The sequence below is a fragment of the Callospermophilus lateralis genome, chromosome 10, assembly GCF_048772815.1.
Source record: "Callospermophilus lateralis isolate mCalLat2 chromosome 10, mCalLat2.hap1, whole genome shotgun sequence".
NCBI classification, from domain to species: Eukaryota; Metazoa; Chordata; class Mammalia; order Rodentia; family Sciuridae; genus Callospermophilus; species Callospermophilus lateralis.
Window position 1 is genome coordinate 83,032,178 of NC_135314.1, and position 17,387 is coordinate 83,049,564.

Sequence of the window (17,387 nt, forward strand, 5' to 3'; positions counted from 1 at the left end):
GGTTGTTGTTGGGGGATGTTGCAAATGGGGTAACACAGGCAAAAGAGTTCACTTAGCAAACTGGACCCTTATAGAAATGCAAAGCATTCTTTCCTTAGGTGAGGATGGGTCAGAGAGATGCTAAAGGGAAGAGAAGGGTCCAGAAGGTTTTCCAGAGGGCTCAGAGTAGTCTGGGAACTTGCCTCCACCTGCATAATGGTTAGTTCAGATATCAGCAAGGGGCGATGCATGGTGATGTGCACCTGTAATCCCAGCGGCTTGGGAGGCTGAGGCAGGAGAATTTTGAGTTCAAAGCCAGCCTCAGCAAAAGCAAGGTGCTACACAACTCAGTAAGATGGCAAACACACACACACACACTCACACACACACGGTGGGGGGACAAGCAAGTTAATTGAAGAAAAAAAGTTAACTTCCGCTCTGCGGGATGGGGGTAGGTGAATGGGGAGGAAGTCTGGGGTTTGGGAGCTATCTTTTTTTTTTTTTTTACTGGAGTTGTGGATTGAACTCAGGGCCTTGCATCGCCCCTTGTTTTTGAAGAGACAAACAGGCACACATAGAGAGAAAATGGAGACCAGGTGAGATATTACATCTGGATGGTGATGCAATGACCCAGAGCTAGCTCAGCACGTTTATTTTATATATATATATATATATATATATATATATATATATATATATATATATTTTTTTTTTTTTTTTTTTTTTTTTTTACCAAAATGTTATTTGTAGAGCTGGGCATGGTGATGTGCACCTGTAATCCCAGCGGCTTGGGAGGCTGAGGCAAGAGAATTTTGAGTTCAAAGCCAGCCTCAGCAAAAGCAAGGTGCTACACAACTCAGTAAGATCCTCTCTCTAAATATAATACAAAATAGGGCTGGGGATGTGCTCAGTGACCAAATGTCCCTGAGTTCAATCCCTGGTACGCACTCCCTAGAAAAAAAATGTTATTTGTGGGAAAGTTTCTGCAAAGCAGGCAGGCTTGAAATTCACTCTGATGAGACATTATGGTTCTCTTGCTATGCTCAGACTCCTCTCTCTCTGGGAGTCAGTCTCTGAGTTTCAAGGTTAAAACTGATAATTCTGAGTTTTTGCACAGAATGACCACGGGTGGATGTCACCATAGCAACTGGGCAATGTTAACCTGTACTTTTGCACAGAGGGATCCCAATGCAAGTGCACCTTAACCACGAGGCAATCAAACATCTTGATCCACATCATCGCTCCCCACAGTAACTGTTATGCTGTGCCTTAAACTAATCTCACACCACAGCCTGAGCAATTTCCAAAATCACAAAGTCCTGCTTACCTCACCGTCCTGCTTAAAACCCTTCAGGGGGTCCCCTTTGCCTTTAGGATGGACCAGAGTCTTGTAACCCAAACTATGGGCCCTAAAGTAATTCCCTTTATAAAAGAATCTCAAATAAAGAATAAATGGTATAAAAGCCACCCAAAAAGGTCCAGGTCATAGCTAGTCTAGCACATTGTTCCACTTGCCTTCAAGCCCCTTGAGAATGAGCACTTCAAGAGAGGCAGTCTGGTCTTGGAACAATGGTCTAGAACAATGCCCAGCATAGAGTAAATATAAAGGAGAAAATAAAGCTAGATTTGGACATAGGCAGCTGGAGGTTTTATCTTCCTCTGCTACCTCTTAGGGCTGTAACCTTGGATAAGACCTTGGGCACTGAACCTTCATTTCCTTTCCTAGCTGTGAGGATTAACTAAAGCAATACATGGAGGTGCCTTGCATGAGATAAGAGGCGCATGAGTAGTAGGTGAATGTGTTAGTCAGCTTTCCGTCACTGGGACAAAATCAATTAAGAGGAAGAAATATTTAATGGGCTTCTGGTTTCAGAATTTGCAGTCCATGATGACTTGACTTGAATGATTCCAGGCCTATTAGCAGAACATTAGGGCAGGGAGGGTATTGGAGCAAAGATGCTAACCTCATAGTGACCTACTTCTCCAACTAGGCCCCACCTAAAGTTTCCATCACCTCCCAATAGCACCACCAGCCAGGATCAAGCCTTTATCACGTGAGCCTTTGGGGGATATTCCTGATCCAAACTATAACAGTGAATCAAAAAGTTGTAGGATCTAGAGGTCAGTGTGTCAGTATTGGTGACCTTGCTAAAACAACATGCAATGAATCATTTCATCCATGAATAATAGACAAATGGATTATAATGCAGTTAAGATTATTATTGTTGCAGGCACAGTAGTGCATTCCTGTAATCCTAGCGGTTCAGGAGGCTGAGGCAGGAGAATCACAGTTCAAAGTCAGCCTCAGCAATTTAGCAAGGCCCTAAGCAACTTAGTAATATCTGTCTCTAAATAAAATATAAAAAGGGCTGGGGATGTGGCTCAGTGGCTAAGCACCCCTGGGTTTATTCCCCAGTATGAAAGGAAGGAAGGAAGGAAGGAAGGAAGGAAGGAAGGAAGGAAGGAAGGAAGGAAGGAAGGAAGGAAAGATTACTATTAAATTTATTTAACAACTAGACTGGAAACTTTTTAAAAAGTAATTTGACTTCAGATTCCAAATTTGATTACTCTGCCACTTTTTGCACTTCTTTCATATGAGAATACTCTAAATCACCAACTTTAAAAAACAGAAAACAGGTTGACGGGCTGGGGATGTGGCTCAAGCGGTAGCGCACTCGCCTGGCTTGTGTGCTGCCTGGGTTCGATCCTCAGCACCACATACAAATAAAGATGTTGTGTCCGCTGAAAACTAAAAAATAAATATCAAAAAATTAAAAAAATAACAGAAAACAGGCTGACATTGTAGCTCGATGATAGAATGCATCATACCTAAGGATTAAATCCCCAGCACCAAAGAAATAAATTCCCTTTTCATTTTACCCTTTCATACCCCAATTCAATTCCTTTGATTGTTTTACGCTCTGAGGAGGTTATAGTTACTTTGTAGTTCATTTGTTTTGTCCAAAAGGACTACCCCTAAATAAAGTTTGGGATATTATATTGTGTTTCTAAATTGGGGTCCTCTTCTAAGGTAAAAGGTTTCTTCCCAGAATCTCTCCTGTGGGTCCCATTTTACCATTTTGAGAACATGGGCCTATTAATTTCTTTCAAGAAATTGACATCTCATGGAAGAAAATGCATGTATAATTTTGCATACTTTATTTTTCCAGAGGGTTCTTGTATCCCATGAAGTTTACCCTTGGGGATGAGTGCTGTCAAGTTAAGAACTCCTTCCCTTGGACATAAATTATTAGAAAAGCTCATATGTGTCCCTCCAACCCTTTCACCTTCCCAATGTAGTTGCACTTCAAAGGGGAAACTTGGCACTACTGAAAGGACTCAAATTATACTAGTGGAATTGAGTTTCAGGGTCTAGTGACAAGTAAGCCATAGAAAGTACATTGCCAGAAAGAAGCCATTACTTATTTTTTATATTTAAGATATGGTGTGTTTATTTTATTGAAATTCTCTAACACCATTGTGGTTCAGTATCCATGTGCCCCCAGCCCCCACATCAATGATATAATAGCTGGAATTCTGACAACACAAGTTTGTAAGCCAGAATCATAAACATAAAAATGGAGATGACCCAGAGGTTAACACGCTGCTGTTTTACAGGAAGAAAATTCATATTATATCAGTGAAGTGGAAGCCTATTTGACCGTCTCAAATCCAGGTTGGTACTTAGAGAATGGCTGTTCAAGCAGCCATGATACTCTGCTTCTGGTTAGCTTATTTTTCATATCCTTGAATCTGCTAATTTTGATGCTGCTTTTTAAGAAACAAAATGAGGAAGTAGGGGACTGAGGCTGGAGTTCAGTGGCAGAGTGCTTGCCTAACACATGTGAGGTCCTGCTTTCAATCCTCAGCACCACATAAAAATAACTAAATAAAATTAAGTCATGCTGTCCATCTACAACTACAAAATAATAATAATGATAATAATAATAAAAGTAGCCTACAAGAGAACTCTGGGGGAATTTGCTGCCTGCATGCACTTCCTACTGACTGAGGCAGGAGGATCACAAGTTCAAAGCCAGCCTCAGCAACTTAGCGGGGCCCTAACCAACTCAGTGAGACATTCTCTAAATAAAATATAGAAAGGACTGGAGATGTGGCTCAGTGGTTAAGTGCCTCTGGGTTCAATCCCCAGTACCAAAAAAAAAAAAAAAAAAAAAGTAAGAGGCAGGTTGGTGAGAGAGAAAAAGAGGTTTTTATTCAAAACCAGCTCTGAGAAAGAAAGATAGAGATCTTTCTCTCTCAAAGCTCATCTTCCAGGACTCAGGAGAATAGAAAACTTTTTTTTTTTTTGGCGGGATGTGGGGGTGGAGGATGGGGGGCAGGCAGTGTCTGGGGATTAAACCCAAGACCACTTCACCACTGAGCTACATTCCCAGACCCCACCACCAACTTTTGAGACAGGGTCTCACTAAGTTGCCTAGGGCCTTGCCAAATTGAAGAGACTGGCCTCAAACTTGCCATCCTCCTTCTTCAGGCTTCAAAATTGCTGGGATTAAAGGGGTGCCACTTCACTCAGTCACAGAAAACTATTAAAAGAGAAGGGACACAGAAACAAAAAGCAGGAGACAAACATGTAGATTTAGCTGTATAAATCAGAAATATGTCACAGTCTCAGATTACCTAGAGCAGTTAGGGCCAAGGGACAGCCCCTCAGCCTCCATTCTCAGTATGAAAAAGTTTAGAAGTGAAAAAAAAAAAAAAAATGGGAGTTTTTACTTTCAAAGGGGCTGTTTCAGTAGAGCAAATTATTCTCTACACTTGGGATCACACACTCATTCTATGAAAATAAAGAGAAGGCCAAGCTCCATTTGTTATTAGCCATTAGGGATCCCTAATTATTCCAACTGATAATTCCTGCACTCATGGAAAGTACATTCTGGAAAGGGAGGGGACCCTACTCAAACACATTAAATTATAGGACACTATTAAGGGCTGGTACCTTCTATGAGTAGTAGAGAGAAATGGAAAGCTGATTCTGATCAGCCTTAGGGAATCCTCAAGGGAGGAAGGCAGCTCTGAAGAGGTGAGGTTTGAGCAGATATCACCATTTAGGACTATCTAGGCCTGAGCAAGCTCTTTTCTGATGGCAGGACAATAGATGCACAGGCTGTACCAAGCCGGCTTACTATAGCACATAAGGACCAGCAGGGCACCTCGGCACCCAAGACAGGGAACTCACAACCCACGAGGTCTGGGAGATGACCAGGCTGGAATATGCAGCGCCTGTGTGGAAAGCAAACTGAGGACTTTGGATTTATTCTAAAGTGTGAAAGGATGCCGTGGGAGGATTTGGTGTAGGAAAATGATATATACAATTTATGTTTATAAATTCACTTTGGTTGCTGTATGGAGAATTACCCATGGGGGGTTCCTACAGTGTTCACTACTGGACCAGTCATGCTTCCAAAAAAGTCTAGTGAGTCTCCCAAAGGCCCCGGACGTTTCCCCAGAAAGCCTACTCTTAGATAACACACCTGTATTGACCCCCTTTCTCTGTGCAGACACTGGATTTTATGTCTGTTTTCTCCTTTTCAAAGTTCTAACTTTGGACTAGCTTAAACATTATTCTATTAATTAAGAAACTTACATTAAAGAAACTTGCCAAAAAAATGAAAATGTGGGGTAATATTTATTTAAAATATTTACTATATTATGTTGATATTGTTCAGGAGGATTTTGTTAATGATTATGGGTTAAATGTAAGTAAATTATCATATTGAGAACATATTTTCATGTGCATTACTCAAACCTGTCTCATATAGGCTAGGGAAAAAATATGTGAGTGCTAACATAAATTAACTGATATTATCACTAGGCATGGATCAAATTTTTGCCAGTGATAAGGTAGTCATCTTAAGAGTCAGGGGAAGGGAAAGTCAGACCACAAATTAATTTAGATGCTGATGAAGGGGAAATATGATCCCAGGTCCCAATGATCAAGACTTAGCATTGGCAACAGGAGCTATAGTGACAGTGGCTGTGATGGTGCTATTAGTAGCAGCAATCAGTTGTAGTTGTAGTATTAATGCAGTCGCACTTTTAGTGGAGATGGTGATAATAGACCATGGGTGAGGGGAGAGAGGGATCAGGATCACATGATACAGTAATATGCACAAGTTTCACAGTAGATCATTTCCCACCTCTAGAAGGAAAAGAGCAAGATGCAGTCATTTGAGAAAGAAAGACTCTGTTGATCCTCTCTTCTCTGTTAGGAGTTACTCCTGGTCACATGTAGGAAACATCTAGGGCATTTGCACATAAAATGCAGACCTTAATGCCAACTTGTTAATTGATCACATGGCTATTTCTCGCTATAATGGCCAAGAAAATAAGGCAGTTGGGTCCTCTGGCCAACGAGTTTTTTCCCATTCAAGAAGCCTAACTATGGACAGGAAGAAGGGTGCTTGACAAGTGTGGAATTAGAGCCAATAAAATTCATTAGGTGATTAAAATCCTTAACCCCATCTACCTTGAAGTATCACCTCCCTGAAGAGGGTGCACCTGTCATAAGACAGGGCCCATCCTTGAGCACTCTACCAAGTAGCTTGCTGGGGTGCCAAGGGCCAGCAGGGTACCAGTGTGTCCAAGAGAAGAAACCTACAGCCAGTGAGGTCTGAGGGACATTCAGGCCAAGCACATAGGGCTTATAGGCAAGGCAGGCTGAGGGTAGCATTCAGAAGGGAAGAAGAGACAGGCCCTGCCCTTCAGTTTCCATGGGTGGATGTAACATCCTCTCCTGCTGAATTCTTCCTCCTACTCTATTATGCACTCAGCCAGTGATATGCGAATGCTCCACTTGCTGATTTTGCCTATCTCTGCTCTGGGTCACTAAGGGCTCATGTGACTATGTCAGAGAGCAGTCCTCTCTTATTATTAAAATTTCTGTGGGTACCTCTTAAGCACTGACAACCATCTCCAGTGATTTAAAAGAACTGGAGGAAGCATTCCTCAAAGTTCTCACTTCAGAATCCTCAACATTTCTGTGAGACATCTCCCCTATACTCCAGAGCCTCCCCCAAAATAAGGGTATATTTTTCATGAGGAGAAGGTAGCAGGACTCTCAGAGAGCCACATCTAAAGAAAGTCCTTTAGTGTGGCACGTGGGTCACATTTTTCTCCCCGCCCAGCAACAACTGGGACTCAGTGGAGAAAGGCCAGAATTTTTTTTATAGGTAAATTTCACTTTTTCTCTTCAGAGAAAGCTTACAAAGGCATGAAAAGTGCTGTGATGATGTTTGAGACGGTGGTTGGGCATTCCTTCAAGTGTGTGAGTGAACAAAGCATCCAGCTGTCCCCACAGCTTCAGCTGAAAACAATGAACGTCCAACTTCAAGCCTTCGACTTCGAAGGAGATCACTTTGGAAATGGTAAGTTAAAGGTTCATCAAGCCACAAACATAGGCTTCACTTCCAAGTCATGTTCTGTCTGATGCTGTCTAAGGGGCAGGAATCACATGAGCTTCCTAGAATAGAAACATCCACAAAGCTCTAAGGACAGAGTTCCCCCTGGCCACTCTCTCCTCAGAATCAGATGCCTTAACTCATGCACACTCACAGCTCTCTCCCAGCAGGATGCATTCACATTGTCCAACCAAAACACATTCTCACTCATTTCAGCACACACACAGTCCATCAGGAAGCGCATGTCTCCCTTATACATGCTACTGAACCCTGGGGAACTCTGGAGTGTTTGGAGAACACTTTAAAGATCCTGAGAATTAGTGATTGATGCTTTCAGAATAGATTCTTTCCCACCTGCGGAAGGAACGGAGCAAAATTTGAAAAAGAAAGAAACTCTGTTGGATCCCCTCTTCTCGGTAAGGGTTGTTCTACCTAACAGTGTTTCCCCATAGTTAGTTTTAGTTTCCATCTAACTTCTGCTTTGGGTTTGAACCACCACAGGCAGAGCTTGCCTGATGCTGCCCAGGAAGGAAACCAGCCCTTGGGCGAGGGCCAGGAGCAAAGTAGGGTGACTTTCCAGAAAAGCCTTTTTCTCCCCACCCAGAAAGCAGGGTCACAAGTTTTCCTACTTGTGATCAGAGGCTCATGAGCTTCAGTTTCTAAAACATCCCTCACAGGAGACATCAAAAATCTTATAAGTTCTTCTCAATTATCCAAAATAGGTTAAGCTAGAAGTTTAGCCATATATTAAATTTCCATAGTAAGAATCTGATTTCACATTGGGTTTCATTATAAAATCAAAGATGTGTCTAGCAGAAAACACCTACCGATGTAGTGAGAAACACTTAGCAAACTAAGGCGGCAGGCCTTGCTTGCCTTGGAGCCCTGATTTCTGCAGGTTTTACAGTCTCTGCTTTTGGTTTAGATCTCTGCCATAGAACTCAGGTTAAATAGTAAAAATAGCAACACTTTGTCAGCTGGTCTCAAAACTTCAAATGTAGGGAAAGTATTTTTTCTAAAGCACATGATGAAGGTTTGAAACCCTCCATGACTGATCATGTGAAATTAAAATGAGGCCCACACTTGCTCATCTTCCCCATCAGAACCTCTGTGAGGCAGGAAGCAAGCAGGGCTGGGGAATCAAACCTTTCAGGAACACACACCTGGCTCCTATTATCAGTGCTAAAAAGCAGATGGAGAGAAACTCTTTTTTTTACTTTGTTTTCCTAAAACTCACTGTTCATTGGTGAGTCCTCAAGCATGAGGCTCCGTTATCCTTTGCTCCCCTCTTCCACCCTCTCACCAAACGCTCACAAAGCCCTACTGATTCTACTGCCAGAATATTCTCGTTTACCCTACCATCACTGCTGGAGCTCAACTCCATTTTCCTGGCCTTTGCTATTCAGATCTCCCTACACATGCTCAAATGGGAAGATTTATGTCATTCCTTTAACAGTTTTTGTGGGGTTATTTTTTCATTTGTTTTGTTTTTTTGGTACCAGGGATTGAACCCAGGGGCGCTTCACACTGAGCCACATGCCCAGCCATTTGTTTTTTATTTTGAGACAGGGTCTTGATAAGTTGCTTAGCACCTCACTAAATTGCTGAGGCTGGCTTTGAACTTGTGATCCTCCTACCTCAGCCTCCCAAGAGGCTGGGATTACAGCCGTGCGCCACCACCTGAGTAGTATTTTTTATCAGAGAATGAGAGATGGTGATCAAAAGGAGCAGGCTATTGTAAAATATGGTGCTAAAAAGACATGTGCAGGGGCTGGGGTTGTGGCTCAGTGGTAGAGTGCTTGTCTAGCATGTATGAGGCACTGGGTTTGATTCTCTCAGCACCACATATAAATAAATGAATAAAATAAAGGTCCATCAACATCTAAAAAGATAATTTTTTAAAAAAAAAAAAGACATATGAAAGGGCTACTGAGGTATAGAGGAAGATTCGATTGACACAGCATTGGTGGTAGACGGAGGGTGGAGTTAGGGAAATCTTGGCCAATGGTTGACATTTAAATGGAGAGGAATCCAACAAGTACAAAAGTTCAGCCTTGTCAAAGAAAAGATCACCCCAAACCTCAGATGCTGACCTCTGCATCATACCTCTTCTCCCTAGGACACAGGAGCCCACAAGAAGTTTACTTTTGCTCTCTTTTTACTGTTTTTACATATTTTTTGTGTTGTTTTTAAATTTTCTGTCATCCAAGGAACACCAGGTTGTTCCAGCAGCCCCTTTAAGAAGAAAAGAGTTTGAATAGAAAACTTGGGTGCAGGAACCCGTTTCTGGAGTTGGAGGACCCAGCTCCAGGGCTCATCTGGGTTGAGAGCTAGAACAGGACTCCAGTCATAACCCTCTAGACCAAACCAGTGTTGCCCGAGTTTGGATCTGCTTCCAGCTGCATCGGAGTCCCCAGGCCCCACCTCAGCCCCACTAAATTCCATATTCCTGGGCATGGGGCCTGTCGATCTACCATTGAATAAACTCCTTAAGCAACTACCAGCCCTACCCATTTCAGATCCACTGTATTGATCCTTTTCCTTCCTGCTTTCACCCATCTGTTGTCTGAGGCAGCAGGTGGAGGCCCAGAGCTCCATCTCTCTTTCAGTTTCCTTTTCTACCACACTGAGACAGACAGGGGCAATATCACTTCCCAGCTTTTGTGGCCAGCCTGTAACACCTGTTACTCTGACTTCAATTACAGCGGACGAATGCTTCAGTGACAGAAACAGGAGAGAGATCCCTGTGGCCGTGGGCCTGAGTATCGCAGGACTACTTGTCATTTGGCTAACCACATGCCTGGTGGCCAGAAAGAGGCCCAATAGAGGATATGAACGCATGTAAAGCCCCACCTTCTTCAAAATGTGCAGGGCGACGGCCTTGGGAATTCTGGCTTAATATTCAGCCCAAAGTGAAAGGGTCGACCTCTTTTTTTGGGGGGGGGGCTGGGGAGAGGGGGGAGAGGGGGTTCTGGGGATTGAACTCAAGGGCACTTGACCACTGAGCCACATCTCCCCAGCCCTATTTCGTATTATATTTAGAGACAGGGTCTCACTGACTTGCTCAACACCTCACTTTTGCTGAGGCTGGCTTTGAACTCACGATGCTCCTACCTTAGCCTCCAGACCCTTTGGATTACAGGTGTGCACCACCGCACCCAGCCATGATTGACGGCTTTCTTTGCCTGTCCCACTTTCCCAAACTGGTTAGGAAACCCAATTTTCCACCAGAGGGCCAGCAAAGGGCTGTCCAAAGGGCAACCCTCACCCCACTTCCCCCAGTCTGCTGAGGGAGGCTGTGCCAGCTTGGCCCGAGGGCTGCCTTCCATATCTGAATAAGACAAGTCTGGTTTCAAGAATCAGGGGGCAAAAGACAGGCATGAACACGGTGCTTGGGAGAAGAAGAAAGCCAAAATCCGGAGGGAGGATGATAGGAAAGACATTTTAAAACTGCACTGATTTTTCTTATATATTTTTAAGAATATTCTCAATATCCAGTTTCTTTTAAAAAATATCCAGCAAGTATAAAAGTCCATTTCAAAATAGATTATAAAGTGACTTTAAACTCCTGGATTTTATCCAAACTCTGACTTACTCAAATTATAAATGGTCTTAATATACTATCATTTAAAAAAGATATTCTATACTATTCCAATGTATTATCATTTTAAAAATAGAACTGTCTAATATTTCACTTTTTAATGTAAAACACATATCAAAGATCTTGGCAAACAAAAGAGATGTAATAAATATTTGTTCTTCAGTTTCTTTAACTTCATTTGTTGTCAACTTTCTTAACACTTTTTTTTTTCTGATTTGTCTATCTTCGATGCTATTCTGTCCTTCTATATTTATTGATTTGGGCTATTTCTGGAGGAGAGCTAGGTCAGGAAGAAGAGGTTGACCTACCTAGATCATGACCTTTGCCTCTTTGCAAACATTCACCAAAAAACAACTTATAAGCCAGTAAATTCCTGATTAGGAGTGATTGTTAACTGGAGGAAAACATTCTATTAATGGTTTTTTATTACACTGAGTGTTTAAATATGAGAGTTGGGATTTCAGTTCAGAAAAAAAGAGAACATAATGGACTTCCAGATGTTCTTAACTGATTTTACTAACAGGAAGTTTCTTTCTTATTTTTTCCATCTTCCAAGGGTGCCTGCCACTCCTCATTTCTAACAGGAAATTTATGAAATTCAGCAACAGCTCTGTAACTGCTGCTTATCTAGGAAATGCACTGGCTCTCTTTAGAGGTATTTTTGCTCTCTCCTCTTTCTTAGAAGTGAAGTGGTAGAGAGGGCACTCAGCTTCAAGAGAGCCTGAAGAGCCTCTGAAGGCTGAAATCGTAGTGTCAGGAAATACCTGTTTCCTCCTTAAAACGGGAGATGTCAATAGAAATCTGGGGCGTGAGGGCCTGGTGTTCCCCAAAGTGACTCAGGGTTAAGAGCAAGGGCTTGGCTTTGCAGAAACACACCCTCTTCTCTCTTCCTCCCTCAAATAGGCGCCTGCTACAGGCTCCCTTGTGCGCAAGGTGAAGAGCACTTGAAAGATCCTAGAGAGCAGAGGGCGAGGTGTTTATTCACTGTGCCACTAACCACCCAGCAGAATAACTAAAGTAAATTTAATCTTCTAGGATGTGGCAGTTTCTCCCACAGCAGATGAAAACAAAAAGCAGAATTTCACCTCAAGAGTAGCAGGAGAAGTCAGTTCATGCAAATTTAAATCTTCCCTTCTAGCATCTTCAGTGAGTTCTTTTGGGTGATGTTTGCCTAAACTCCTGTTATCTATCCCCCGCTACCCATACAAATCATCCTTAAAATTAATTTGAATTGACATTGCAGTAACTGCAAAGAACAAAGGCTTCATATGAATCACCAATAAATAAGTGCTTGGATATGTTATGCACTCACAGCTCTGCCCGCCTTCTGTGGGCAGAGTGGAGAGTGGAGGGGCAACGGAGTGGGGCTCCTGACCCTGCCTTCCTCTCCCCCACCATAATTATATCTCTCCTAAGAAGCCTACAATGTGAGAAGAAAAATTCTGTGAACGCTTGCTTCCATTCCATTCTTGGAGGAAACAAGAGTGGTTGCTTCATCTTCTTCCTTCTCTGACCTGAGAGAGTCTTTCCAAGTAGCTCTTGGAAAGACTAGGAAGAGTGAACATGGGACGTATGGGAGTGAATTGGGGAGCCAGCCCCAAACCTGAGGCTATCTCTAAACTCTAGCTAATTCTCAGGCTACAAAAAAAGAAGAAGAAGAAGAAGATAGAATCCAAATATGTAGCTCAAAGGGAACCACTGACTGATCTCATAGGCAATGGGGGAAAAAAAAAAAAAACATAATTTGCCTAAATGGCATCATAGGAAACTGAATTTCTGGACTACCCTGCTCAAGTATGTGCAAGAACTGCATGACCACTATGCAAAAGTACTGTAACAAAACAGTCATAAGAATGCTAGAAAATTACACTGACGAAAGGGGGGAGGGTATGTTAATTTGCTAGGAATGCTATAACAAAGTACCATAGACAGGATGCCTGAAACAACAAAAATTTCTATTCTCACAGTGTTGGGGGCTGGAAAGCCAAGAGCAAGGTGTCAATAGTGTTGGATCTTCTGAGGCCTCTCCCCTTGGCTGCAAGTAGTCCAGGTCTTCACAAAGAAGACCAATATATCCTTGCTTCCTTTCATACCTATATGCCCAAATGTCATCTCCTTCTAAGGACACTATTCATATTGGATTGGATTTTACCCCAATGACCTCATTTTAACATCATTTTTTAGAGACAGTATATCCTTATATAGTCATGCTCTGTGATTCCAGGGTTAGGATTTCAGCCTACGCATGGGAGGAGAATAGAAATGGACACGTTTGATAAAAGACAAAGAAAACTCTAGGAACAGAAAGAAATCCCTGACAATTGCTTTTTACTGAGACTTACTTGAGAAGGTGATTCTATGTAAGCAGAGTTCAAAGATGAGGTGTTAAATGAAGAAGTAAGATAAAAGGACATTTCACTTCTAAGAAAACAAATTGAATATCAAAGCAGCATCACTCTATATTATATAGAAACAGCAAGAACAGAATAGGTAGGACTGAAATATCATTTTCATGGCAAGAAAGACTGAGGTAATCACAGTTAATGTAGATAAAACCTCATAAATAAAGCATCCTATGGAAGATACTAAATAGAGATGCTATTCAGACCATCCAATGTAATGATACTTGGTACCTCTGAGAGAGCCCAAAAATAGAATGAAGATATATTTGAAGATACAGAAGAATTTTTCTTGAGATAAGTAATTGAAGCTGGGATTGAAAGAGCACAGTGTATCACAGAAAATAATTGATATAGAAAGTCTAGGACATATCTGAAGTAAGCTATAGAACTTGTAGGGGGATAGAGAATCACTTATAAATGGGGGAGTTAAAGTTGGCTTCAGATTTCTTCACAGTATCATTTAAAACCAATAAACAATGAACTGGTGCCTACCAAGTTCTTAGGGAAAGAAAGTGTAATCCAAAATTAATATTTAGGTATAAATGCAATCAACAGATGTCGTCAGTCTTGAATAAATCCAAGGATGCTGATAGCACCAATAAGCCATTCTAAAGATAATGTTTGACAGTGAAATTTAGCCATATAGGAGATGAGCCATAAGACAAACAAGGAAACAAGCAAATAGGCTTCAGGAATAGGAAAATCACTAACAGACACACACACACACACACACACACACACACACACACACACAAATGCTGTTGAACATTTTATTCATACAAATATAAAAAGTACTAACCAATTATGGATTGGGAATATAAATATACTTTGTTGTATATGATACCATATTTGTACATGTTACTCATTACAGTATTATTTGCAATAGAAAAAGCCAAAAAAAATTAAAAAAAGGAAAGGCTGGGGATATAGCTCAGTTGGTAGAATGCTTGCCTCCCATGCAAACACTGGATTCAATCCCTAGCACCACAAAAAGAAAAAAGAAAACAACAACAAAAAACAAAACAAAACAAAACAAAAAAACAAACAAGGATCTATCAACTGGGAACAGATTTAAAAACTAGGATATCCCCAACAAAATACAAAATACCTATAAAAACTGAGGCTGCTAGATATGGATAGGAAAAACTATCCAAAATATACTGTTTCTTAACATATATTTTTTTAGTTGCTGATGGGCCTTTATTTATTTATTTATATGTAGTGCTGAGGATCAAACTCAATGCCTCACACGTGCTAGGCAAGTGCTCTATCCTTGAGCCACAATTCCAGCCCCCAAAATATATTACTAAATCAAAAAGTATGGTTCATAATACTGAGAAAAAAGAGAAATAAAAGGATTTTTTAAATTTTTGTTTCTATGTGCAAAAATAAACATTGGAACTACATATAAGAAAATTTTTAAAAAGTAGTTGTTTAATGGGGATGGGGGAAGAGGTTAAAGAGGAACTTCTCAATGCACAACATCTTGTTTTGTTTTAACATTTTAAATAATCTGAATATATTCTATCTTCACAACACATTTTGTGTGTGTGTGTGTGTGTGTGTGTGTGTGTGTGGTGCTGGCCTTGTGCACGTGAGGCAAGCACTCTACCATATATATCTGAGCTGTACCCCCAGCCTCAACACAACATATTTTTTAAAAAATATTTTTTAGTTGTAAATGGATCTTTTGTTTTATTTATTTATTTATATGTAGTGCTGAGGATTGAACCCAGGGCCTCACACATGCCAGGCAAGTGCTCTACCATTCAGCCACAACTCCAGCCCCCACAACACATTTTTTGAAGACTATAGGAATCATAGTTACTGAATAGAACTGAAATGTTATGAGCCTGAACAGTGATTTTAAAAAATACAATAATATAATTATTCAAAATTTGGAGTTGGACAAAAGAGATGGAAGAGAATCTATTAATATTGATCTTTAAAGATGGTATCAACAGATAATGTTTAAATTTGGAAACAGGGTTTAGAAAACCCATGACTCTGATTTATTTCATAACATCAATGCATTTCATAATCATTTAATGTGTATTTCATAATCTCATTTTTGAACTTTAAAGTATCCTTTATAAAACAGTACTTCCTGGGACAAATAAACATTGTCATTCAATAATTCCTCCCATTTCATCTTAGTGTTTTTTCTTCTATTAAATTCAAGTAAAATCAAAATCAAAAGCTTTGGCAAAATAGCACTTGCATGATCCTATTTTGGTAAAAGTACTTTACTCATTTTTCTGCCCATCAATTCTTAAAGTTTTAAAGAAAGATGCCTGAAACAGTGCTTGTTCAAGTTAACAATTATTTCTGGGTGGGTAGTTTTGAGGTAATAGGTTTTTACTTTTTTACTTGTACTTTTCATAATTGTTTTAATCACTTATAGTGAGTATAGATTATTTAAAATAGAATGATTTTTATTTAAGCACATGCATGAGCACACACACACACATGCACATAGGAAGCAAATGTCTACCAAGATTTACAGTGATTCATTCAAACCAAATGTAGTGATTAGATAGCTATTTTTCTTTGTAAATTTTTCTACATTTTAAATATATTTAAAAGTGTTAAACTAAATAAAACAATATAGAAAGTAAAATTTGCCCTCCACTTTCACCATAGTCCTTTTTTCAGGTTTTTGTATACAAAAACATCGGATACACTGTACATTTGTTTGGGTTCTTGATATCCTTTGAAGGTCTTTAGGGAACTTCTAGTTGCCACATTGAGAATTTTCACATTATATTTTGGGGTGAAGGTGCAAGGTCTTGTGCATGCTAGGCACACATACTACCACATTCTTTTTAGGGGCTACATTATATTCCATTGTATGAATATAAGTTTAAATTTCTGATAGATTCTCTTAGAGTTGTTGTATGAACATATCTCTTGTTTGTCCAGTACTGGGTATCAAACCCAGGACTTTTCACAGGCTGGACTCATTTACCACCGCAGCCCCTGAACATATCTTTACTATGAAGTCCTAGAGATAGATTTATTAGATCAACAAGTATGTTTTTTATTTTTTCCACTCATTTTAATTTCTTATCAAAAATCTTTTTCTCATTTATCTATAAGTAACTAAAGTCTCATTTACTACAAAAGGGGTTACGAAAAGCAGCATTTCTCTGCTGAACCCTCGAGAGATAAAGTGCTTTTAACTACTTTTAACAGCTTCCTCTGATATTTATCTCCATAATTCTAAAAAAGTTAAAAAAAATTGTATCATATTTCTTTTTTTTAATATTGCTTTAGTTGTAGATGGACATAATGCCTTTTATTTTTATGTGATGCTATGGATCAAACCAGTGCCTCACAAGTGCTAGGCAAGCATCTACCACTGAGCTGCAACCCCAGTCCTCACGATATTTCTTAATTGGTCAGTTTCCTGCTATAGCAGATAAAGGATTTATGGTTATACCACTATTTCTGGTTAATTACTAAAGCACATGTTATTAAAATTACATAAATACTGCCCATTGCAAATCAAACAGTGTACCACAAATTCAGTTTCTTTCTTATGTTAATTTTCTTTATTCTGAAATCTCCCTGACCTCTCTTGATCTTTTTTTTTCTTGGACTTCAGATACATAGGAGTTTCAGTGAATGGTGATCATTGGTTCAGGACACAACTTGTATATGTGTGTGTGCACACACACATATATCATATTTTAGATATGTGTATGTAAGATAAATAAGATATATCTATATATAAATGTATCTTATCTATGAGTAAGATATATAGTTCTCCTCTTATTTGCTTTTTTCTCCCAAACTCTTTATTACACTGAGTATTCTATCAAGTTCTCCTTAATCCCCAGGTCCTTCCATTCTTCTTCAGCCAAGATTGATTAATCTCTGACCTAACTGATGATATTTTAAATGAATTGAATAGGTACTCTCTGATAGAATAAAGAAAAAACAGTATTGACAAGTTTATAAACTTTTGTTTTCAAACTTTTT

General features: G+C 40.0%; 1 protein-coding gene across 2 annotated transcripts in view; it reads left to right on the plus strand.

The window, feature by feature from the left end:
- Positions 1-17,387, plus strand: part of Lamp3 (lysosomal associated membrane protein 3) — a 36,391-nt gene that overhangs the window by 17,897 nt on the left and 1,107 nt on the right. The window contains exons 4-6 of one of the 2 annotated variants that reach the window (XM_076868096.1): positions 3,598-3,655; positions 7,197-7,367; positions 10,106-10,299. In XM_076868096.1, coding sequence (XP_076724211.1) covers positions 3,598-3,655; positions 7,197-7,367; positions 10,106-10,245 — 369 coding nt within the window. In that variant the 3' untranslated portion in view covers positions 10,246-10,299. Of the gene's footprint in view, positions 1-3,597; positions 3,656-7,196; positions 7,368-10,105; positions 10,300-17,387 lie in introns of those variants that run through there. The other variant, XM_076868097.2, reaches the window with a different exon arrangement.